The sequence below is a fragment of the Vigna angularis genome, chromosome 2 (genome assembly GCF_016808095.1).
Source record: "Vigna angularis cultivar LongXiaoDou No.4 chromosome 2, ASM1680809v1, whole genome shotgun sequence".
In the NCBI taxonomy this organism is placed as follows: domain Eukaryota; kingdom Viridiplantae; phylum Streptophyta; class Magnoliopsida; order Fabales; family Fabaceae; genus Vigna; species Vigna angularis.
Window position 1 is genome coordinate 42,933,119 of NC_068971.1, and position 25,247 is coordinate 42,958,365.

Sequence of the window (25,247 nt, forward strand, 5' to 3'; positions counted from 1 at the left end):
ACTGCCTTCGGACCGTTTACAGGAAAAGATAGTTTTCCATTCTCAATGTCTACACATTCAGCTATGAAAATACATCCATTAGTTGTATTTACCTCAATTAAAATTAATCTAGTTACTCTAATTAAACAAGTCTTCATTCACCACAACTTTAATTGCCAAATTTATTGTTGAGTTATCAAAGTAATAAAATAATACATTAGCAGTGATTATCCTAATTAATTCAGAGTAATACTGTAACATCCCGATTATATAATAACCAATATTACATAATCAAGACGTCAACATTCCAATAAAGAGAACAGTCGGATCATGACGTGTAATTAAATGTAAAATTACAGTCATCCAGAAATAAAAGAAAACGAAAATTCGAACTTAAATAGCTTAAAGAGTCGAACACTACACGTGTCCATATGGGAAACTCCTAAGAAGACTACTCCGCAACCTTAGTATCCTCCAGCTCCTGCTCTAAAGGACTCTCCTCGACAACATCTGCTCCCATCCAAGTGGATGATCATCGCCAACGAATCATACCCAAACAGCACACAACACAAACAATGCAAGGGTGAGCTAGATATAAAAAGCATGTTATACAATTTAACGTGATATACAAAAGTCAATCATACATGGTAAATCAATATCACCAGACTTATTACATTAAACCCTGACTTGTTACTTTTTATCCCGACTCGTCCGGACCAGAATGATTACCGAGCTATGGCGGGTCTTGCACTCGTGGTGGCTTTATGGAACTTGAGCACTCCCGCTCTGGCACTCCCGCCTGGTGAAACTTTGGGCACTCCCGCCCGACCACAATCACGAGGTTAATCCGTTATCACTCACCTTGGATCATATGGAAGCATCCAAGACTAGGACCTCCTGCTACTCCTCACCACATGTTCAATCCTCTCTACATGAGAAGAAAGACCATTGGAGTTTCAGGATGACCCCCAAAACTGAGCTACCATGTAATCATTCTATACAACCCCAAAACACCACCATGTATCCTCTCCTTGAGGATCATGGAATTACGTCCATGAATCATATTGTTACTTTGAAACTTAACCACAACTATGAATAATCAAATACCGCCATATTAACACAACAAATCCGACATATTTCATACATTCACATAATTCATGTCATAAATAATATTCCAAACATTGGTACACATAATTCAATCCAAAAGCAAAGGAACTTAAAATTCAACATTATACAGAACACTATTCATCCGAACACTATTCACATACTTCTCACATAAATCATATCATATCATGCATTCCAAACATTCCTCATACATGACAATCTGTTAAGCAAACAACAATAATCAATCCAATACACCTTACCTGACGATAACAATCCTAAAAGAACCACTAAACAACACAAAACCCCGTAACTCATACTTAGACAAAGAAAATGGCTTTGAAACCATCACCAACAGTTCCGGAAGGGTTCAAAACCTCCAAAACGACTCAAGAAACGTCTAAAACGGACACCCGGAACCCCAAAAACTATCAAACACAAATTCTGTACCTTGCTGCTGCGTTTAGGCGCGCTGGAGCGCGACCAAAGGGCGCTGGAGCGCGACCTGCACCAGTTTAAGCGCGCTGGAGAGCGTCCCGAGGGCGCTGGAGCGCCGTATCAGTTGACAGCAAGTGCAGATTTGGCTTTTTATGCACTTGAGACTTATTCTAATGATCAAAGTGACCTCCTAAACATTAGGATTGATGAGAAAACATATTTATAACTCGAATCAAACATCTATTGATCATCAAACCCGAAACTTGGTATCTCACATCATGTTTGACACTCCAAAAACACCTAAACTCAAATTTACACCTTATACTCTTGTTTTATGCAAACTAACCACTTGGACAAGTTCTAATTGGCTCTATAACAGATTTCAAATCAACACCTACAGCCCAGAACATATAATTCAAAATATCACTTGTTAAAACCCCTAAAAATAGTCCAAAATCAATCCAACTTCAACATATAAACTACCAAGGAACCTAACTTCCATTTTCTACCACTTTCAACGTTCAAACCAGTTTTGAATCACTCACTATCAAGCTTAAAATGTTTAGTTTACCTCAGATTTACCTTCTTTAGATTTTCACTTATCAATACCCCTAAAATACCTTTGAATCCACATGGCAAACACACTATAACAACTACTAATTCAACCTTCACCACCTATTAGCTAACTTCCATCATAAACAACTTTGTAAATATCCAATCAATTGATATTCATTACAGATTCTCACTTAAAACCAATACTTCATTAAGTCAATTCTTAAACCCCCATAGATTTGATCTCAAAATCAACTCCAAAATACCTTCAAACAATATCATTCCACTTTGTATTAGACTTTAACCAATTAATCATTCACACCACACCATTCTTTCCATAATCATCAATTTATCCATCTAAATTTCATCAATCATCCAAAACAAACCATTTTCGCACTTGATGAAAAAGTAGGGTAAACTATCATGGTTTCCATCTCATTTCACATTCAAATCCACCAAAAACTTCATACACATATAGATTATCATGCTAGAACGAAAATCCACTATTAATCCATTATATATTCAACAATTTTGCATCATAGAGTTCATACCAAAATTTCATAGGTCAAAACCATAGTAACAACCCACTTGAATCATTTTCTTGAAATCATTCCACTCATTTAACCAAAAATCAATTTCCATACAGCTCCCCACATCAAAATCAAGCAATTGGAATCATAGTCACATCCACAAAAAAATCTAGAAACCAAGTTGAGTTAGCTCCCCTTACCTCTTGAAGACCTCCTTGAAATTCTTGAAATACAGTGTGCGGATCACCTTCCAAATCCACGAGCTCTCCACTTCTCTGGATGCAGCATCCAACACCCCTCTTGAATCAATCTTCCCAAGGTTTGTAGCTGCAGCTCCGGACGCTCTCCGTTTCACCTCTCCCAGATCTTGCAGCAACTCTTCCAGATTTTTCCAGCAACTCTCTCCCCTTTTTCTTCCATGGTTGTAATGGCTGGACTTCTTTTGTGGCAGCTACGTATGCTTGTTGGTCTCTCATGGTTGCCTTGGTGTCTTTACTTGAAGCTCATCAATAGAAAGGAAGAGAAGACACTTCGGTGCAGCTAGAGAGAAAAACCGTGAGGTGCTTCTCCAAGTGGGGTGGTGGTCCCTTCTCTTCATTATGTTGTCTCCACTTAAGAGAAATAATTGAAATGTGATTTCTCCATCTGCTGGATGCCGAGAGTTGTATGATGTGCTCCTTCCATCAACTTCTTTCAACACTTCCTTCAATCATAGCCAACAAAAGGAGGACCCTCCACTTTGATGTGTGCAGCCCAATAAATGAAAATATGGTGCCCACCATGTCCCCACCATTCCCAAAATTTACGGGTCTCACAAATACTACTTATTTTAATTAAAACACATGTCAGTTGTAATTATACAATTATTTAAAATCAGAATACATCAATTAAATCATCTTACTTTTTTATAAATTGAAAAGATCGATTTCCATAAAAAATCATTTTTTTTCTCATTATCTTTCTACACCAACATTTGAATCAAATGATTTAATTAAATACATTATATAATAAATAAAACCGACTTTAAAAGAACTACAACACATATGATTTGTTTAAATTTATTTTAAAAATATTTCCTTTTACGATTTTCTTCATAAATTGTTTTGAAATAAATACACTTAATGTTTCCTGTGTTTGGATTTATAAATAACGAAACTGAGCAACTACATGGATCGATAATGAAAGCAAGCTCGGTTTGACAAAAACATCAATTTAGTTTTTGCGAAACAATAATTAAAAGACATTAATTACATATAGTTCTGAGATAGATATATGCATTAAAATATCTTACAAGCAATGGCAAATATATTTAATATATATTTTTCTGTTGTACATGATAATCCTTTCATATTTCTGTAAAAAAAAAAACTTAAAATTAAATGGAAATGAAATATTATTTTCTATCAACTTTTCCTTATATATATAGATAGCAAGGTGATTTAAATGAATTGACTATAATATTCATTTAAGTAGGTTGTTGATTTCTTTTATGAAGGATTTTACTTTGTTTTCTGGTGGAGTGTTTTGTAGATGAGAGATATTATTGGACGGTGATTTAATGCTTGAAACTTCTAATTAATGTATTTGATTTTTAATACTATATTAAGAAAGTTGTAGAGTACACCATTTTTTGAGTTAATTGTTATACATACTTAATAATATATATATATATATATATATATATATATATATATATATATATATATATATATATATATATATTACATTATCTTTACACTTGTACTATTACATGCGAGTGTAATACTTTCATAAGTGTGATGAAATATCAAAACAAAATATTTATAATTTTAAAAGTCTCACACTATCAAACAAAAAACTTATTAAAATAAATATTATATATATTTAACTAGTAATATGACAAAGTAAATAAAATTTATATATCAAATTATTATAAAACAGGTCTATAAATTATCTTATCTTAACTTAAAATATAAAGATTTTTTATTCTAAAATTAAGTTAAATGTTATTTTTTCACAAAATATATATTTTTATTGATGTAAAATAATTTTTATTAAGTAAAAATTGAAATTTTTCATTCTTCAAAACTTTAATTTTATAAAAGTATGAATTTAGTTATTTTAACTAAATTTTTATTAAATTTAGTTAACTTTTTAAACATGTTTCATAATAATATTAAAATTATTTATATCATTTTACACATTTTCACTTTAATATTTACTATGTTTAAAATATCAAATCAAACAAATAAAATTTAATTAAAAAAATTAAATTTACATATTTTTAAAATCAATGAACTAAATTAAATCAAAATTTTGAAAAGAACACAATTATAATTTTTACTTAAAATTAAAATTAAGAGATAAAAACATATTTAACCAAATATATATAAATAATATTTTGAAAGTATTGTATTAATATATTATTAATTTACAACTCATAGTTAATTGTATTAATTAAATTAGAATTCTATTTCTTTTAATTGATTTAATTTTTTAAATTTCCTCTCAATACTGATAGCTATGTTTGAAACTATACAAATTAAATATTATTACAACGATTCAAGAATTTTGAAAAGTTTAAAACAAAGTTTAAAAGTAAAATATTTTATTTTAAATTTATTTCCCTTTTCTTATACAAAATTATTTATTAAATTATTATAATTATTTTAAAAAATTATTTTAGTTCATTAAATATCATTTATAGTATCACCAAAAATTATGTTATACTGATAATAATTTAATTAAATTTCGTTATCAAACATTAAAATTAATTTAATAAAAATATATTAGTACTAAAACAAACTTTTGAAGTTTTTTTCCTTAAACATAATTTTATAATTAATTTAATAAATGATACTAGTTTTTTTTAGATTTTATTTTTCTTAAACCTAATTTTATAATTAATTTAATAAAAAGAATTTAGTATCAATTTTTTTAGATGTTTTTAAAAATCTAAAATTAGTACTTTGTCTTCTTAACCTTTAACCCGATCCTAAACATCCTTGACTTTTATTTTTGTCGAACCTAGCATGAAATTCTAAATACCAACAAGACCCGTATTTTTCTCTCTCTTCCATCAGTTTCTGAAACACTAAAACATACCGAATCTTAAAAACCACATCACTTACTTTATCTTTTATTTTATTTTTTTTCTGTTGACTCCCAGCCTTTGAAACAAAACATATACAGCAATTTGTGTTTACCAATTTTAGAAAACTTAACACCATTCTTACATTACATTACCCAAAAAATAAATAAATCGTGCTGTTCTAAGTCTTACTTAACTACGTTTAACTTTTTCCTTTAGTACTATACATCTCATTAAATGTATCATTATTAAATATAACTTTAAATACCATTGGAGAACCACATTTACAGCACTTAAATTTTCCACAAATAAATACCCACTGCTTTAAAAAATATATAAAATTTATCGACTCATTTCAAATTCCAACCCATTTTTGCACCTTTTACCTCATTTTCTTTGAAGGTTGTTACATTGACCTACTCATTTTCGACCCCACTCCTCGCCGTTACATCTCATAACTTATGCCAAATTTCAACAAGAGTTTATAAAATGACACTTTTCAGTGTTGTATCCTATTTTTTATTTACTTTTGTATTTTTGTTTCATATTTTCTGACTTCACTATGTAATATTTTATAATGCTCTAAACTTTATTACCTGATCATACACACACCAATAATGCAGTGTGGTTCCGTTGTATCAAAATCTTGTAATCAATCACTATCATTACAAAAATCATTTAACTTTATACTGTCTTTTATATAAGTGGTTCCTTTCAGGGTGCCTTGAGCAAACAGCGTTTAAAAACAACAACAGCAGCTGCTGCTCAGATACTTTTTTCTATTTTATTTTTTGCGGTAATTCACTCTCTAGTTAAACTAAAATAGCTTTTAAAATAAGCAAACACATAAGGGTAATTTATATATGATTTACAGCCCCAAAGGACAACCAAATGAAAAAAAATCATTTTTTTATTTTCTTTATCTAAAATTTAAAATTATAGGAAATAAAATAAACTATGAAAATTAAATCAAAGATTTTTTAAGTATAAATTTTAAGTGCTTGTTTGTGAGTTAAGTTTTTCCAAAAGCTATACATTGCTTTGAAGAAAACTGTAAAAAGAAATTGAGCCACGTTACGTAGTTAAAATACAAACATGACATAAAAAGTGAAGACTGTGTATATACAATGGAATCATCAAATAAATATTTAATAAACAGTAATGGTTTAGAAATTAGGTCACGGAGAAAAAGGATAATTTAAAATATGTTTGGATTTTGTTTATTATTATTGTCGGATTATTTATTTATTTTCTAAAAGAACGGAAATGTAAACAAAAGGATTGTTAAAATTTCAACCACCTCGCCCACAACCACATAAGCAAGTTTTCATTTCATTTCGTTTCATTTCAATTTCAACTTCAACCTTCGTCTTCTTCTTCTCCGTCAATCCAGCCTCTCTCTCTCTGTCTCTCTCTCTGAGAAATTATACGGTCCCGCCGAGTCATCTCATCCGATTCTTCATCTTCATTGGTGTGGAAGTCTCACCCGTTCGCTCAGTCACTCACTCATTCACTCACTGAGTGACTCACTAACTCGCTCGCTCTTCAGATCTGATTGGTTGCGGATCGAAATGGAGGAAGCGCTGGAACTGTCACGCGCTAAGGACACGAAGGAGAGGATGGCGGGCGTGGAGCGCCTCCACCAACTTCTGGAAGCTTCCAGAAAGAGCCTCTCGTCTTCCGAGGTGACTTCGCTCGTCGACACTTGTATGGATCTCTTGAAGGACAATAACTTCCGCGTCTCGCAGGGCGCGCTGCAGGCGCTCGCCTCCGCCGCCGTCCTCTCCGGCGACCACTTCAAGCTTCACTTCAACGCACTCCTCCCCGCCGTCGTCGACCGTCTCGGCGACGCCAAACAGCCTGTTCGAGACGCCGCCAGGCGCCTCTTGCTCACTCTCATGGAGGTATTATACCTGGATACTCGATGCTGACTAGACTAGACAATGATCGAGTGTGGTGGTAACTAACTGGTAACGGTAGGGTGCCGATTAGGAATTATTAGGATAATAATGAGCGACTTTGATGTATCGAGCGGAAACTGTGCGGCAGTGAAATCTGAATTGTAACTGTTTCGCTTTTGCATGATCGCCGTTATGATTCTGGAGAATGAAAAACTGAGTTATATAGCTAGATCTTTAGTCTTAGTTAACGGCTTAGCCGTAGGATCTCTTGCTGGTGTGATTGGATCCTTGTGTATGTTATTAGGATAGATGAACTCATGAACCTAAAGCCTTTTAGATGCCGTGTTTTAAATTGTGGTGTCTTCAAGTCCAATGAATTAATATGGCGTCGTTTGGTTTTTTTAATTAACCTACATTCCGGAGGGTCGTCAAAAAACATGTGGCATAGTGTCTACTACTAGTTTCTGCTGAAGAACAGGCTCTGGAATTTCTTTTTCCGATAGTCTCAATGTCCGTGAAAATATATAGTTTTTCTGGTTGTCTCATTTGAGAGTCAAATAAGATTTATCTCTGCTAGCAGTTAATTGTAACTGACTTATGCAATCTGTTAAGTTGATAATTGTGTAGTCATAGGCTTTGTAGGTGCATCGTCCTTTCTAAATGGCCCGTGGATGGATGTGATCCATGAATAGTTTAAGATAGAAACTATTTTAGCTCTCAGCGATTAGATTACTGCTAAGCGATATAGATTGCATTTGGTTTATTTCATAACGTAAATGTTGGCACAAGCTTGTGATTTAATACTACATATGAGTGGAGTTTCACAATGCTAATTTGTGATTGGATTTATTTATCTATATGACCTTATTATAGGTGTAGTATTTCTCTCACACTTTCGTTCTGTATCTTTACCCAAGGCTATATTTGGACTTGTGGAAACGGGTGGAATAACATGGCATGATGCAGACTCCAGTTTTCAAATTGTTTGGGAATGGAATGGAACCTGATGAAATGTATTTCATTCCATTGTATCCAATACTACTCTTTTCTGTCCCTCCAATTTGCGGAATATAGTATGTGATAGAACTAGTTTATTTATTTTTTGTTTCATCATGAAATGTATATAAACAACGGAAGATGCTAACTGCATTCCAGGCCAGTTCATTCCATCCAAACACACTCTGATTGGATAATGTTTACACATGTGTTTTGGGTGTTTATGTTATATGTGCCTAAAAGTGAAGTAAATATGTATCATTGAAACTTTCAAAGTGATATTATTTGAGTACCCTACATTTTGAATTTATTTTGGATTACCATTTGCAGGTTTCTTCTCCAACTATAATTGTTGAAAGGGCAGGATCCTTTGCTTGGGCACATAAAAGCTGGAGAGTTAGAGAGGAGTTTACGCGAACTGTCACAGCTGCAATTAATTTATTTGCGTCTACTGAGCTCCCACTTCAACGGGCTATCCTTCCCCCTGTATATACTTTTACAAATAAGCAGTACATATCATTCGTACATTTAAATATATTTGGGATGAAATGCTGATTCCTTCCAAAACATGCATGGTTGACAGGTTTTGCATTTGCTTAACGATCCAAATCCTGCTGTTAGGGAAGCAGCTATTTTGTGCATTGAAGTAAGTATGCTTTATCTTACAATCATTTAGTATTGTATAATGTATATTGGCTAAAGGACTCAAATTACATTACCAAGTTAGTTACTACAAAAGGGGTTTATGTCATATCAATACCTAATTTCAATTCCTAAATTTCTGAACTAAACATAAAAAATTGCTAATATTTTATGTTGTTTTAGCTTAAGGAACAAAGAATGACAAATATTGACGAATATGAAAATGGAAGTAGGTTTATTGTCTAAAGAGGACATGATTTGATGTTATATTTAAATGCGGGAGGCTTGTGAATTTCATGGCTCTAAATTTGAGATAACCGGGTTAAGTTAATCATAATGGTTATTGAACAGTTTCATTAATTAATATCTTGATGCCATTAACAAAGGTTATTTATCAATGTATTTGTAAGTCATACCAGGGGATATTGATTATGGGTTTAAGATAATATGAATGTTGTTGTTAGTAGATTTCTTTGACATTATCCTTTTGCAGGAAATGTATACACAAGCTGGGCCTCAATTTCGTGATGAACTTCACCGTCACAATCTTCCTTCATCTTTGGTAATTATAAGCAGAAATCACTTTCCTAATTCCTTGTTATTTAATATGTGTGGTTTTGTGTTTATGTATGTATAACACTTTTAAGCTAATGAATTTGCACCTCATAATGTTGATTTCAGGTGAAAGATATTAATGCCAGGCTTGAAGGAATTCAGCCAAAAGTTCGCTCTTCAGATGGTATTCCAGGTGGATATATTACTGGGGAAATTAAGCATTTGAGTGTTAATCCCAAGAAAAGTAGTCCAAAGGCTAAAAGTTCCTCCAGGGAGACCTCTCTTTTCGGAGGTTAGTACCTTTGTAATTCTTCAGTCATAAATGTTTCTATTTTTGTTTAGCATTGATGCAATTGTATACATGGAGTTGTGCTTTATATCTTATCTTATGATTTCTTTCTCATACTGGCACTGTAATTGTCTATTTTTTCTTATAATTTTCTAATTTAAGATGCATAGTTGTGGCTGTGTTGAAACTTGCTTTGAATTGTTAAGTAGTGTGGAGTCATGGACACCATGGAGTATGTATGGGCGTGTTTATCTTTGACACCACCTTTTTTAGATTGAGTTTATATTTGTTAGCCAAGCTTTTGTATCAGTGTTAGGACTTCTAGCTTTTAATTATAAGAAATACTATCAGTTATCACTAATTGTGATTATGCTTTTTTTTGTATGTCAATCTTATATTCAGATTTTTTGACATTGTAGCTAATGTGTATCCTTGGGTAATTCCAGAAGTTAAACCTACTTGGTATTCGGGATTCTAACTTAAATTACATTTTGGTCCTTGGATATGCTTTTCATTGTCATTTGGGGGATATTTTCTTCTGCATTTCGTCAATGATAAAATTTACTTGAGATGCAAGTGCAAATTGTGGAAAAATTGATTGATTTTGATGGGGGAGGCAAAATGGTTGAAGGAAGATAAAATAATTTGATTCAAAGAGATAAGTAGTATTGCATGTTTTAAAATTGTAATTTTTTGTAGTATTCTGTATAACTTATTGGTAACACACTGTATAGTTTGATATAATATTGATTGTTTAAACATACGTTTTGTTTGTTGAAACATGAGCAGGGGAAGGTGACATCACTGAGAAACCCATAGACCCTGTGAAGGTATATTCAGATAAGGAGTTAACCAGGGAAATTGAGAAGATTGCATCTACTCTTGTGCCTGAAAAAGACTGGTCAATTCGAATTGCTGCTATGCAGAGAGTTGAAGGTCTTGTTATAGGAGGTAGGTGGTTCCAAATTCCTGTTCAGAAATATTTGTGCTTATAGTGCAATATTAAGAGCTTCTTTGCTATTTTAAGTCTAAAATGTTGTAGACTATCATGAAGGAAGTTTGTGGGAATCTTTTATGAATATTTTATTGGATTTTATATGTTGATTTTTATTCAACACAAAAGTCATAGTTAGCCGAGGTAAGACATTATAGGATAAACAACGATTGTATTTTTATCAAACAATAAAAAGGAAAGTTAATACTGATTGGACTATTAGCTGCAGCACTTGAGAGATGCCAGTCAACCATGTATAGTGTTTAGAATCTTAGTTCCGCAAAATTGTGGGATTGGGGTGACTTAAGGTCTGTTTGGATGAACTTCTATCCATAAACATTTGTAGGGGAAGAAACTAGAAAAGAAAAGATGGAATGAATTTCTCCATAAGCCAAAACCAGTATTTGCACAAGGTAATTTGTAAAACCTCTCTTATCTAGCTTATCCAAAATTAGATTTTAAATATATGCGTAAACCAGTTTATCTTATGGGTAAATTTATTTCACCTTTTTCTTCTTAATAAGCATAAAGTAAATGATCTGGACCAACATTTTTACTGTGGTGTATTATTTATTTGGAGAGTAAATTACTCCAACCTTTTCTTGCTCTACATACTTAGTTAATTATTTCTATTTCTAAAACTTGCACAAAATCCCTTCTATTTTATGAATTTATAAATGTTACAGCAAAAACAATTTTTTTGGGTGTAATTTATATATATATATATATATATATATGTATGTATGTATATGTGTGTACCTGTGTGTTTATGGATATACTGCATTTACATATTTGACTCATTACCATTTCTTAAAGCGTTACAGAAACCTATTCTACTTAATGATTATATTTTCACTAAATCTTTGTATGATAGTAAAAGTTTGAAATTATTAATTACTTAGATGATAAATTTTATGATGACATTTTCACTGTGCAAAAGAATAAATAATAAAAATTATAATTTCAAATATTAAATAACAATAATTTTTTTTAAACATGTTGAGGTAATGATTGTATCAAAAGCCTACTAGCATGAATCAGTAATAAGATAGAATAAAACTATTTTTAAATCATTTTATAAAAATAATAATAAAAAATCCTTTTTTTTTTCAGTTTTATCTATGAATAATTCGTTTGACTAAATTTTTATGATAACAATTTGAAAATAATTCTTGTTACTATACTAGAGAGATTTAACTGTAGTATATTTTTAAAATTAAAGACAATATTTGTAATGTTCCAAAATCTTTGGCATGAATATTCTCTTGTCAATTTTACACCAAATTAAAGGCTTTGGAGTTAGGTGTGGTGTATTTATATAATGAGAAGATTTTGTGTAGATTTTAGAGATAAAAAGGGACTTTGTATGAAAGGCCGCATACCTTATTTGAATTATCTGTGTTGTTTTTCTTATTGTAATATTTTATTTTGCCTATTGTTTAAGGATAAATTGTTTTTATGTTTGGTTAATTGTAATTTTCATTTGGCTATTAAATTAAATGTAATACAATTTCCTTTCCTGTGTGGCTCGACTGTTGAATACATTCTGAGTGCTTTCTTCATCAGGTGCTACTGATTATCCATGTTTTCGTGGGCTCTTGAAGCAACTTGTTGGACCTTTAAACACACAATTGTCAGACCGAAGATCTAGCATTGTGAAGCAGGTACTCTAAAATTTTTATTCTTGTATATTCTCCTTTATTAATTTGTAAAACAAAAAATTGTCTCAAGGGGCTGTTTTTGGAAGTTAAGAGATTGGATCTCTCTTGAAGCAATCCTTTATTTTTGATGAATTCCTTCCCTTATATGTTTGTTGTTTTTGTCTCATTATAGTTACATTCAAAGACCTTGACCATAACTTAGGTTCTTATATCCTCCAGTTTTTGGTCTGTTTGATTTCTTCTAGGCCTGCCATCTATTGTGCTTTTTGTCAAAGGATCTCTTGGGTGATTTTGAAGCATGTGCCGAAATGTTTATACCAGTAAGTTGGCCTAGTTATGTTGGATTTATCACAATTTTGATGATTTTGAAATTATTAATTCTTGATCTGATAACTCAGGTCCTTTTCAAGCTGGTTGTGATTACTGTGCTTGTAATTGCAGAGTCTGCAGATAACTGCATAAAAACGGTAATATAATATGCTCATTTAATTGTCTGCATCTTCTTGCTATGTATCATTTTCACCTTTGTTTTCTACTTTGCAGATGTTGCGCAACTGCAAAGTTTCTCGGGTTCTTCCCCGTATAGCTGATTGTGCAAAAAATGATCGCAATGCTGTACTTCGTGCAAGGTATATATTCTCAACTACTTAAAAGACAGTCAAGGGTTTTGGTCTTTTATTAATGCCACCTGAGATATGTGCTTGTAGGTGTTGTGAATATGCTCTTTTGGTCCTGGAACATTGGCCTGATGCACCAGAAATACATCGATCCGCTGATTTATATGAGGATATGATAAAGTGTTGTGTTTCAGATGCAATGAGTGAGGTAGCTTTTTAATTTTGATGTGTTAAATATACTGTCAAATTTGTAAACTTTAAATAGCTTTCCCATCCGGCATCTCTTCTTTCTGAGCCAGCGGGAAATTTTATCACCTTGATAGTTGTGTTGGAGTTGTGGAGAGTGTAAAAGGTTCTCGTTTGGTGAAAGTTCCGTTTTAAATGCATAAAGATAAATTAGTAGTCATAATTACAAAGTGTTTTTGTATGGTAAGGAATTATTAAGATTCTCAAACCTTGTGTATTAGAATTTATGCTGAATATGCTCATTTACTTTTTTTTTTTTCTGGCAAACCTTTTTATTTATCATTTTTGACTGATTTAGGACAAACTTATTAGTATTGTCATTGATTCTTGAAGATCTATGAACTTGAAAATGATTTCATATGAAAATTGATAGGTTCGATCTACTGCAAGGATGTGCTACAGAATGTTTGCAAAAACTTGGCCAGAGCGATCGCGTCGTTTATTTGCATCCTTTGACCCTGCCATTCAAAGGGTACACTTGTGATCTTGTGAATGCTATTTATTTTTGTTGTTCAAGTCATCTTTTAACGGGAATGTAAACTGCAGTTAATAAATGAAGAGGATGGAGGAATACATCGGCGACATGCTTCACCTTCCATTCGAGATAGAGGGGCACTGACGTCATTGGCTAGTCAGACATCGGCTCCCTCTAATCTACCTGGTTATGGAACTTCTGCTATTGTTGCGATGGATAGAAGTTCAAGTATATCATCAGGGACATCTATCTCCTCTGGTATACTTCTATCACAAGCTAAGTCACTTGGTAAGGGTACAGAACGTAGTTTGGAGAGCATGTTACATGCAAGCAAGCAGAAGGTTTCTGCTATTGAAAGCATGCTTAGAGGCTTGGATTTGTCTGATAAGCATAATTCATCTTTCCGGTCATCGAGTTTGGATCTAGGTACCACATAACTTTTCCTGTCAAATGCTTTTATTTACCTCAATTTACAGGACGAGATGTCATTCAATGGTTGATGTTTTAAACTATCTGAGCGGTAAATTTTTCTTTTATTGCCCCTAGTGCAGGAGTTGACCCTCCATCATCTCGTGATCCACCTTTCCCTGCTGCTGTCTCCGCATCTAATCATCTGACAAGCTCTTTAACAACAGAATCAACTACTTCTGGCATCAATAAAGGTAGTAACCGAAATGGTGGTCTTGGTTTGTCTGACATAATCACCCAGATTCAAGCTTCAAAGGATTCTGCCAAGTTGTCCTATCATAGCAATGTTGGTATTGAACCTTTATCATCAATATCATCATATTCGAGTAAAAGGGCCTCTGACAGATTACAAGAAAGAAGTTCACTTGATGATAACAGTGATATTAGGGAGACTAAGAGATTTATAAAACCCAACCACGATAAGCAGTATTTGGATGCCCCTTATAGAGATGGGAACTTTAGGGAATCACATAATAGTTATGTTCCTAATTTCCAGAGACCGCTTTTGAGAAAGAATGTGGCTGGACGCATGTCTGCTGGCAGGAGGAGGAGTTTTGATGATAATCAGCTATCTCTTGGAGAGATGCCAAACTATGCAGAAGGACCCTCATCTCTTCACGAAGCTTTGAGTGAAGGACTTAGTTCAGGTTCTGACTGGTCTGCTAGGGTTGCTGCCTTTAATTATCTTCATTCTTTGTTGCAGCAAGGGCCCAAGGGAGTTATTGAAGTTGTTCAGAATTTTGAGAAGGTAATGAAGTTGTTTTTCCAGCACTTGGATGATCCCCATCATAAAGTTGCACAAGCTGCTCTTTCAACACTTGCAGATATTGTTCCAGCATGCCGAAAGCCTTTTGAAGGTTACATGGAGAGAATATTACCCCATGTGTTTTCTCGGTTAATTGATCCTAAAGAACTTGTCAGGCAGCCATGTTCAACAACTTTGGAAGTTGTGAGCAAAACTTACAGTATAGATTCTCTTTTACCGGCATTATTACGCTCGCTAGATGAACAGAGGTCTCCAAAGGCTAAATTGGCTGTTATTGAATTTGCAATCAATTCCTTTAACAAACATGCTATGAATCCAGAAGGTGCTGCTAATATTGGCATCCTAAAATTATGGCTTGCTAAGTTAACCCCTTTGGTTCATGACAAAAATACGAAGCTTAAAGAAGCAGCCATTACATGCATTATATCAGTGTATTCACACTTTGATTCGATTGCTGTTCTTAATTTCATTCTGAGTTTGTCAGTTGAAGAACAAAATTCTTTGAGACGAGCTTTAAAACAATATACCCCTCGCATTGAAGTAGACCTAATAAACTATCTGCAGAACAAGAAAGAAAGACAACGTTCTAAGTCTTCCTATGATTCATCTGATGTGGTGGGAACATCCTCTGAAGATGGATATGTTGGTTACTCTAGGAAGGCTCATTACCTTGGAAGGTATTCTGCTGGATCCCTTGATGGTGATGGTGGCAGGAAATGGAGTTCCCAGGATTCAATACTAGTGAAAGCTAGTCTTGGTCAAGCATCATCTGGTGAAACTCAGGAACATCTGTATCAAAATTTTGAAACTGATCCTAATACTGGCAGTCTTGCTTCAAAAACTAAAGATCTTGCATATGCAGTCAATCCAATGGGTCAAAACCTTGCCTCTCAATCTAGCCAACATAGAAATGTGGACAGTAGCATAAACTTGGATGGTCTTTCAACTCCTCGTCTAGATGTAAATGGTTTGATGTTATCTGAGCATTTAAATGTTGCGGAAGGCTATGTAAATGACAAAGAACATTCTTCTGAATTGGCACTTAATCATCACACAGCCGAAGATGTAAAGATTAACTCCATAACAGAAACAGGACCAAGCATTCCTCAAATTCTTCATATGGTGAGTGATGCAACTAGTACGGATGAGTTGGTTTTTTAAGTTTTTTGCTTGGAAAAGAATGGGATTTGTTAGAAAGAGAAGAGGATAGTGGAAAAAAAATAGGTGATAAAGCATACTCCTAGAACAAAAAAATGCATCAGAAAACTATAGGAATAATGACTATTCTTGACAATCGGTGATGAGCTTATTGTGAATTTCCTGTTATATTACATTTTAAAGACAAATGAGTGACATCTTTACTTGGTTCATTTCCTTCTAGGGGATCATGGTATTTAGGTTTATCTAATAGAAGTATATCTTTAGAATATATCACTTTATACGTATAAATGTTGTTTTTGTAGGTATGCAGTGGGGGTGATGGAAGCCCTGTTTCAAGTAAACGAACTGCACTTCAACAATTAGTTGATGCTTCTATATCAAATGATCATTCTATTTGGACCAAGGTATGCTTGATTTGATTAAGTTTTTTTTTTCCTGTTCCCTAGTTATATGGGTGTCAGTCATATAAAGTGAGATAAACGGGAAACATAGATAAAATATCGAAAAAGAAGTACTTATGATTTGTTTTAACACTAACGTGATACTATATGATTCGACTAACAAGCTCTGAATTAATCACTAGTTCAGTATGATATTGCCAGGCCGACAGTCTGTTATTACCAAGTAGTTACTGTCTGTTACAGTTCTTGATATCAAGCAAAACGCATAAGCTTACAGAAACAATGGAAGCTTATTTTCTACACTAATAACTCTTAAATTAATCTTAAAAACTTCAATAAATAAAAGAAACCCTTAACCCTGAATCTAAACTCTGCATATATATATATATGTGTGTGTGTGTGTGTGTGTGTGTGTGTATGTATGTATATGCCCCCTTCATCTAGTGAGGAAATATTTTTGCTTGATCATTTGGGTAGTTTTCATTGTGGTTGATGCGCAATCAATTATTAATTATGTAAATTCTGTTTGTTAGATAATTACAATTTATCCAATTTTGTTAAATAACAATGTATGTTACTTGTTGTAGAGGTTTTTGTCCCCCTTCTCTCTATGTAATGACCTTTTCATGGTGTACTTGCAGTACTTCAATCAGATTTTGACAGTTGTGCTTGAGGTACTGGATGATTCAGATTCCTCGGTCAAAGAGCTTGCTCTTTCACTGATAGTTGAGATGCTTAAAAATCAGGTTCCTACTCCTTTTATCTCATTTTAATTTGGGGATTATGCTATTGATCTCGTCTATCATGTCAATTGTATATATTGAGACCTTAATTTAATAAAACATGATTTTTCTGATTTTAAAATTTAACTTGTACTATTATTGTTCAGAAAGGCGACATGGAGAATTCTGTTGAGATTGTAATTGAGAAGCTGCTTCACGTTACTAAAGATATCATTCCTAAGGTAGCAAAAGTTGGTCAATTTTACTGTCTTTTCTGCATTTGCTTTCTTTCCCTACTCTCAGCTTCTTCCCATTCAATATTTAGGTCTCCAATGAAGCAGAGCACTGCTTGACCATTGTTTTATCTCAGTATGATCCATTCAGATGTTTAAGTGTATGTATTTCTTGATTTTCTACTTTGTGCCCCGTTTACTCTAAAATGTTTGAGAAAGGGAATGAGGTTTGACTAATTTTAGAAGCTAATGCTCTGAATTTAAACCATTTCAGGTCATTGTCCCTCTGCTGGTTACTGAGGATGAGAAAACACTTGTCATTTGCATAAATTGCTTAACAAAGGTAAGTGTGTCTTTTGAATAAACTTTTTTGGTTATCTTGAAAGAAGTACGAATCGATGATATTTAAAATGGAAGGAGTATTTGTGTCCGTATTGTCTTATTTGCTTCTTGTACCTTTAAAATATAATGTAAATGCTAACTAGTGTACTTAGGCCACTTGTTAAGGTAGCAAAACTATGTATTTATTAAAAAAAAAAAGTAGTTATTAAATTAAAAATAAAAATACCAAAGCCATTTAAGTATTTACTTTTTTTCATAAGAGAATTTAATAGGGGGTTATTAAATTCTCCTCAACTAGTGTGTTTAGGGCACTTAACGAGACCCTAAAACATATCCCGGAGATTATCCTGTATCTCTTGGTTACTCTTTTGCCCATTGACTGCTACTTCATAGGACTATACGTTATTGCATTCTTCACATTGGAACATTTCTTTTTCCTTTTTCTTTTTCTCTTGAATGTATTCTATTTGTATCATACCCCTTGTTTTTATGAATTTCACTGTATCCTTGTGTTTATGACTATCGTACGTACCTGCACCATATCATACCATTAGTTCATAGGAAGTGGTTCATTTTTATGCATAAACTGTTAATGCTTTATAAATATTTATCTTGTTTAACAATTAACATCGTACTATTGCTTTTGTTCAGCTTGTAGGGCGGCTTTCTCAGGAGGAACTGATGGCTCAGTTACCCTCGTTTCTGCCCGCTCTTTTTGAAGCCTTTGGTAACCAGAGTGCAGATGTTCGTAAGGTACTTGAGGTCTTTTATCTGGAGTAATTTTTCCATAACTTCTTACATCTTCAAAATTGTCATATGGTAAAAAACTTTTAAGTTAAAAGACGCTGTAAAGCGGCATACGTAGGTTAGTTAGTTGTCTGTTCTCTTAATTCTTTATAAGGTTTAAACATTAATTTTGTGATTAACTAAGAACACATTATAAAAGAGTGCCAAGTTGACTTGGTTCAAAGAAAGTTTGACTGGTTCTATGATCTATAAAATATTTTCTTTGAATGTAAGGGTTGGGGTATCATTTACCACTAATAATTGTACTTTTTGTCTGTATTTGTTGTTCCTTTATATATTATTCGGTTGCGTTATTCTCATTTTATGTAAATGGCGGATGATTGCATTGCAGACCGTTGTTTTCTGCCTTGTGGATATTTATATCATGCTTGGGAAAGCATTCTTGCCGTATTTGCAAGGGCTTAACAGCACGCAGTTGAAGTTGGTCACCATTTATGCAAATCGAATCTCACAAGCCAGGACAGGCAAAACAATTGATACCGTTCAAGATTAGTGTTCATTGGGAAGAAAACAATTTGTGGATTATGGGTGTTGTCAAGTCATTGTTGCGTATTTTGTATATCTGCGTGCATGAATTTAGATGTGGGTTTCATCGTCTTTCCTTCTCATTGGTTCTCTTTAAATATATAGGTTTTTTGGTCTTTCCTTTTTCCCTGCCAAGGTTGGAATTTGGAGAGTGCTAGTGTTGAAATACGCGCAAATTGTAATCTACATTGAGTAAACATTATTGATTTTAGTAAATGGTTTTTGAAAAAAGTCTAATTGATTCAGTTTAATATTTTGGATTTTGGTTAAATTTTAGCAAAGCTTGTTTTCACGCTTACTTGTTACTGCAAAAAATGAATTTCCTTTCCTTTACTCGATGAAACCTGAGCAATTAATTATATGTGAGCATGCTAAACGCCGTTGGCTACTTATCAGAATATATTGTGCTAGAAGATCATTGTTTACACAATCGTGAATCCTAAGAATCTAGATTCGTAGAAATGATTAAATTGTTTGGTTGGTAAGAATGTTTGCTGAAAACATTATGTAGATTTTTAGGAAGTAATGTGTTGTTTCAATTAAAATTATATTGCTAGTACGTTGTTTAATAAAATGATTTAATAGTGTTATGGTTTATTTTTCAATAATTTTTTTAAATGTGGAGAAAAATAGATTTGTACGTTTTATATATAATATTGCTGTGAAATGTTTAGTCAAGTATTTTCTGAAAATGTTATGTTTAAAAAAACGAACTAAATAATAAAAGTACGCTTTTCAACTTTAAAATTTAATATAACTCAATTTTTTCTTTTTCTCAAATATTTTTAGTAATTTAGACTCTACAAAGAAAAACTAATGAAGACGGCCTTCTGGTTCTTTTACGTGAATTTCTTCCTGCATTCCATGTTTTCTTCCTGCACCCATACTTTCTAAAATTCTAATTATACCTACATTATGGATTATAAAATCTAAAATAAAAATTGACATTAAGAATTTATATTATACAGTGTGAATTAGAAAATTCAGAATATAAAATTTTACATTCCAAATTCCGGTTTGACATCCCTCTGGACATGCAGTGGATTGGGGTTGAATGGATGGAGATCGAGAGTAGTAGCGGACCGACACTAGGACTGCTATTTCGAATGGACTGACTATGGTGAGGAAGAGGGTGGAAAATGGTGGATGGGTGTCTTTGCGGACTGGACAGGTTGAGATGCACGGTTGAGGCAGTTTAGTGTGTTTGTAATACTTTCGTTTTGCATTATTTTCTAAGGGTAAAAATAAAAAGTCTAAATTATTTATAGATCGGTAATATTTTAAATTGTATAACTAAAATTTATTTGTAATCACATAAACTCGAAATATATTTAGAAATGCATTTTGATACATTATTAAAATATATTAAAATGACAATTTAAAATATATTGTGAGATTCATAAACATTATTTGTAAGACCCAAGAAATGGAGAACACCTTGGGAATCAACATCACATTTTCTAGACCTCTTATAGAAAATTATGTTTGATGGTTGTCTTTCTAGAAATTCATACATAAAATGAGAAAAATTGGGATCAGGAAAATTAAATACAAATGGAATTCTATCTATAAATGAAGAGGCAGCAACGTAAGTTTTGGGGAGAATGAGGTAACGTGAGTTTTGGAGAAGGAGTCTTCTTGGATAGACTATACTTAGTGCAAAAAAGGAAAAGAACAAGGAAAGAAGGGATCCGAAGGAAACTATACGGAAAGAGGTAGGAGGAGCTAATTGTACATGATAATTGTATGTTTTAGAAGAAGAATATGAATTTATATGAGATATGAGCATGAGTTTTAGTAAGGATAATTATCATGTCTAGAGTTTTGATTTTGTGGGGTTTTGATTTTTTTGTTTATGCTTATTTTATGAGTTATCTTAATAAAATCTTAATTCCTATTTCATTTAGATTAACCTAAATTTATATGATTTCTAAAACATATTAATTAACTTTGAACATTCAGATTATTAATTGGATGTTTGTGCTTAGATAGATTAATTTTACACTTTACACTTTTTTAGGAAGCTGATTACCACTTTATTTATATGTTTCTAAGTTGTCTTTGTAAAATCTCAATTGTCACTTTGTTAACCGTTAGATTAATATGAAACTTTTATATATACTTTATAAGATATATTGATTCACTTTAACACGAATTATTAAATGGGTGCTTGTGTTTAGAAAAATTAGTTTCACATTTTTGTGGAAGTTGATCACCATCTTTGTTCTGTTTCAGAGTCATCTTAGTGAAATTAAGAATCATACTTCATTAACTGTTAGATCTAGTTGAAATTTTTACAGTGGGTTCTAGATATATCATTATTTACTTTGATTGGTCAGATTTGTAATTGGAGGTATATAGTTAGAATAATATTTCACGTAATATTTCAGTAGTTTAGGTTGTTGATAACTTTGACCTTTGTTGTTTGTATGGTGCATAACGTTTTTCACAATTATCCAATTGAGTTTATTCTTTTTACACTATGTTACTCTTTCAATTAAATTTAATTTGAATGCAAAAACATACGTTTTTGAATTTTGTGGAAGCTGCAATTATTTTTCTAAAGTTTCAAATAGTTCATACATATGTTGTTAAGTTGTTGTGAAATATACTTAAGAAAATGTATGAGAATCTATGATGAATGCTTTTTATTGTATGAGTTTGGCAAGGGATCTTGTGGAGAGGTTCGTTGGTGGTAATTCATTAGTGTACACGTTGATGTGGAAGCCCTGACGTTGAAGATTATCCTAACATTCTAATAACTATCAAGTCTCAAGTAGAAAAAGATGAAGTATGTGATGAGAGGAGCAGGAGGTCTTAGTTTACGAGTCTTGCTTTGATCATAGACGTTAACAGGCTAACATTGTGGATGACATGGTGTATTGAATTGACAATGACTCTGTAAAAGGAGTGAAAGCCACCATAAGTGCATGACTCCCTGAGATTTCACATCAATACTTTAGTCGGAAGGTGGAGTCTCGTATGACTATGATATAATTATTAATTCAAATGGATTATGTATAGTAATAGGCCTATGCATGCTTTATAAATGATCTTTTGTATGTTAGTTCATCCTTACTTTTATAATTATTTTTTTGTCTATATGTTTATTTGTTTGCAATGAATCACCTTAATAATATGAGCAAATAATTCAGTGCAAGGAAAAAAAGATCACCAACATAATGATGAGAAAATTTAGTCAAACATAAGTTTAGTTAAAATAAATATTTCTATTCTATCAAAAATATAAAACATTTATAATTATTACAGTTATATTTTGAATAATTAAAATAACTTTATATTCGTGAATTATTTGTTCTTTTACATGTAAAACTGGAATGTTATGTTATTTATAGTATAATTTTAAAATATATTTTGGTTTGTAAAATTAGAAATATGTTTTTGAATTATATAATTTAAAAATATATTTTAAATTATATCATTTGAAATAAATTTTTAATTTTATATTTGAAATGTGTTTTTAAATATGAAAATTATTTTTCCAGTTATAAAATATTAGATAGTCATTTCTTAGATTAAGTATTAATATTAAAAAAAGTCATATTAATTTACTAGTATCTGTATTATTTAAAACTTGTTAAATGAATTTTGCTAAAATTATAATGTTGGCATCTCTTTAATTTCTTATATGCGAGTTTGATCCTTTATTTTTTATTCGGTGAAGTTTGTTTTCAGATTTTATAAAATCTGTAATTTTGATTCAATTTTCAATTTCACATAGGTTTTTCTTCTTTTGTTTTTATATTTTATTTAATTGAATATTTCTTGATGGTACATGACATACATATATTAACTTTAAGTTCAATTAAAAAACTAAAATTTTTTAAATAAGTGATCAGAACTGCAGAAATAAAAGGAATCAAAGTTACAATTTAATTAAATTTTTTACACTTTAAAAGCTTGTAATTTACACCTTGAACTTATAAATCACTTTTAACCGAGTCTCTAGGTTTATGATTCTATCAAAGTTGGAAAAAATAGTTTTAATCTCTATTTAAGTTTTAAAAGCGCAGAACTTTATTGGAAATTCTCAAACAGTTTTAATTAAGATAGGGAAACTAAGTTTTGTTATTGACTATAGAACATGAACTATATTTCTTATATTTTCTTTCTTTATTTATATAATTTGTGATAAGTTTCAATGTAATTTGAAGGACAATTTGTTCCAGAAAGATAATAAAAACGATTTATAAGTTTAACAATTCAATAATAAAATTTTAAAATTTAAGGATGTATTTAACAGTTTCAAAATAACCTGTGCATATAATTAAGATAGTGATTTTAATCATTCTCCAAAGGAGTATTAATGTTAAACTTTTGTTTAACGATTCTGTATAATGACCCTTGTTTTAAAATCCTCATAGAATGTTTCTATGTACCAACTCTAGTTGTATATCTCCTCTATGTCGTAAAATATTTTATAATATCTTATGAGTTTTATAGAATACATTGTCTGAGTTTAGAATCAAACAACAATTTCTTAAACTATAAAACATTTTTTATTGAAAATAATTATAAAAATAAATAACTTATATATTTTTTATTAAAATAGTTTTTTTTATTTTAAATAACTTTATAAATTATAAAAATAGTTATTAAAAAGATAAAATGGTAAAATAATTGTTTTAATTTATAAAATAATTAAATCTAGATAGCAGTAACAGAAATATAATTATTTTAATTTAAAATAAAGGTTAGTTAGAAAATAAAATCGAGAAAATGTATACACGAAAAAATAATCTTAAAGTGGTAGAAATTTATTGTCTTTTTTTTTTACCGTAAGCTTGCATTGCACTATAGCCACTAGTATCTTTGACCATATAGTTGGATAATTATCAAAGTGAAACTTGTATGATAAATAAAAAATTCACTTTATTTTCAGCTTTTACATGTTAATATCACATGTAACTTGATGAAAGATAAAATCTTATATCATATTTGATTGTTTTTTAAACAATACTTTTTTAATTAAAAATGATCTACAAATTAAGTAAAACTATTTACTATACAATTATAAAAATTATTTATACTTAATTTTATAATTATAATAATAATAATTTTATTATTTTTTATTATCATTAAAAAGAAGTGAACATACGCACATCACTAGTTTACTCAATGAAGATACTATAATTATTTGTTTATGTATTATGGGATTTATTATGAATTACTTATGGTTGAATTTTAGTATACATAGTGATAACTTAATAAATTTAGGAAGTATACATATATAGAGTTCTTATTTCAAACTTGTGTTCTTTGGAAGTTTGAATATTTGAGTGAAAACATGCTATATAATAAAAAAATATTGTAGTAATTATTTATAGATTTAGATTTATCGATAAGTCTATATTAAAAATTTATAGATAATGGTTATAATATCTCATTTTAATAAAATATTTCTATTCAAATAAAATAGCATAAATTTATTAATTCAAACAGATAAACCAAATATTAAGAATTCCTATTACAGTTATCTAAAAGTATAAATATAATATCAGGATATTCTCAAAAACTTCACTTTAGAAAATATAATTAAACTTTACAAGAGTTTCTAAAAAGAAATAAATAAAGAAAAATTAAAGGGAAAATAAGAACTAAACAGTGACAACATTTTCATTCACAAATGTCTCGGCTTCCTCGTATGCTCACACCAAAATTAGTGTTACTAAAAAAGAAGTACAACAAAACATAACAAATATAAGGGTAATTTAGTAGATAAAAATAACATTCTTATAACATATTTTAGACATAA

General features: G+C 31.3%; 1 protein-coding gene and 1 long non-coding RNA gene across 3 annotated transcripts; one reads left to right on the forward strand and one right to left on the reverse strand.

The window, feature by feature from the left end:
- Window positions 1-200: 200 nt before the first annotated feature.
- On the reverse strand, window positions 201-3,400 carry LOC128195164 (uncharacterized). The gene is made up of 2 exons (XR_008246728.1): window positions 2,801-3,400; window positions 201-489 (listed from the first exon to the last, which is right to left on the reverse strand). It is a non-coding gene; the product is annotated as an uncharacterized LOC128195164 (long non-coding RNA).
- A 3,564-nt stretch (window positions 3,401-6,964) lies between these two features.
- On the forward strand, window positions 6,965-19,708 carry LOC108322996 (CLIP-associated protein). Of its 2 annotated transcripts, XM_017555318.2 has the most exons (21): window positions 6,965-7,574; window positions 8,898-9,053; window positions 9,151-9,213; window positions 9,703-9,771; window positions 9,891-10,056; window positions 10,843-11,004; window positions 12,614-12,711; window positions 12,954-13,028; window positions 13,107-13,175; window positions 13,252-13,337; window positions 13,416-13,533; window positions 13,945-14,043; window positions 14,118-14,472; window positions 14,598-16,402; window positions 16,744-16,845; window positions 17,484-17,588; window positions 17,732-17,806; window positions 17,890-17,958; window positions 18,072-18,140; window positions 18,791-18,892; window positions 19,278-19,708. In XM_017555318.2, exons 1-21 carry the CDS (start codon window positions 7,242-7,244, stop codon window positions 19,437-19,439), a joined length of 4,338 nt encoding a protein of 1,445 aa, XP_017410807.1. In that variant the 5' UTR covers window positions 6,965-7,241; the 3' UTR covers window positions 19,440-19,708. The 2 variants fall into 2 exon arrangements, with proteins under 2 accessions (XP_017410807.1, XP_017410806.1); XM_017555317.2 differs by having other exon boundaries at window positions 12,954-13,175.
- Window positions 19,709-25,247: the final 5,539 nt, after the last annotated feature.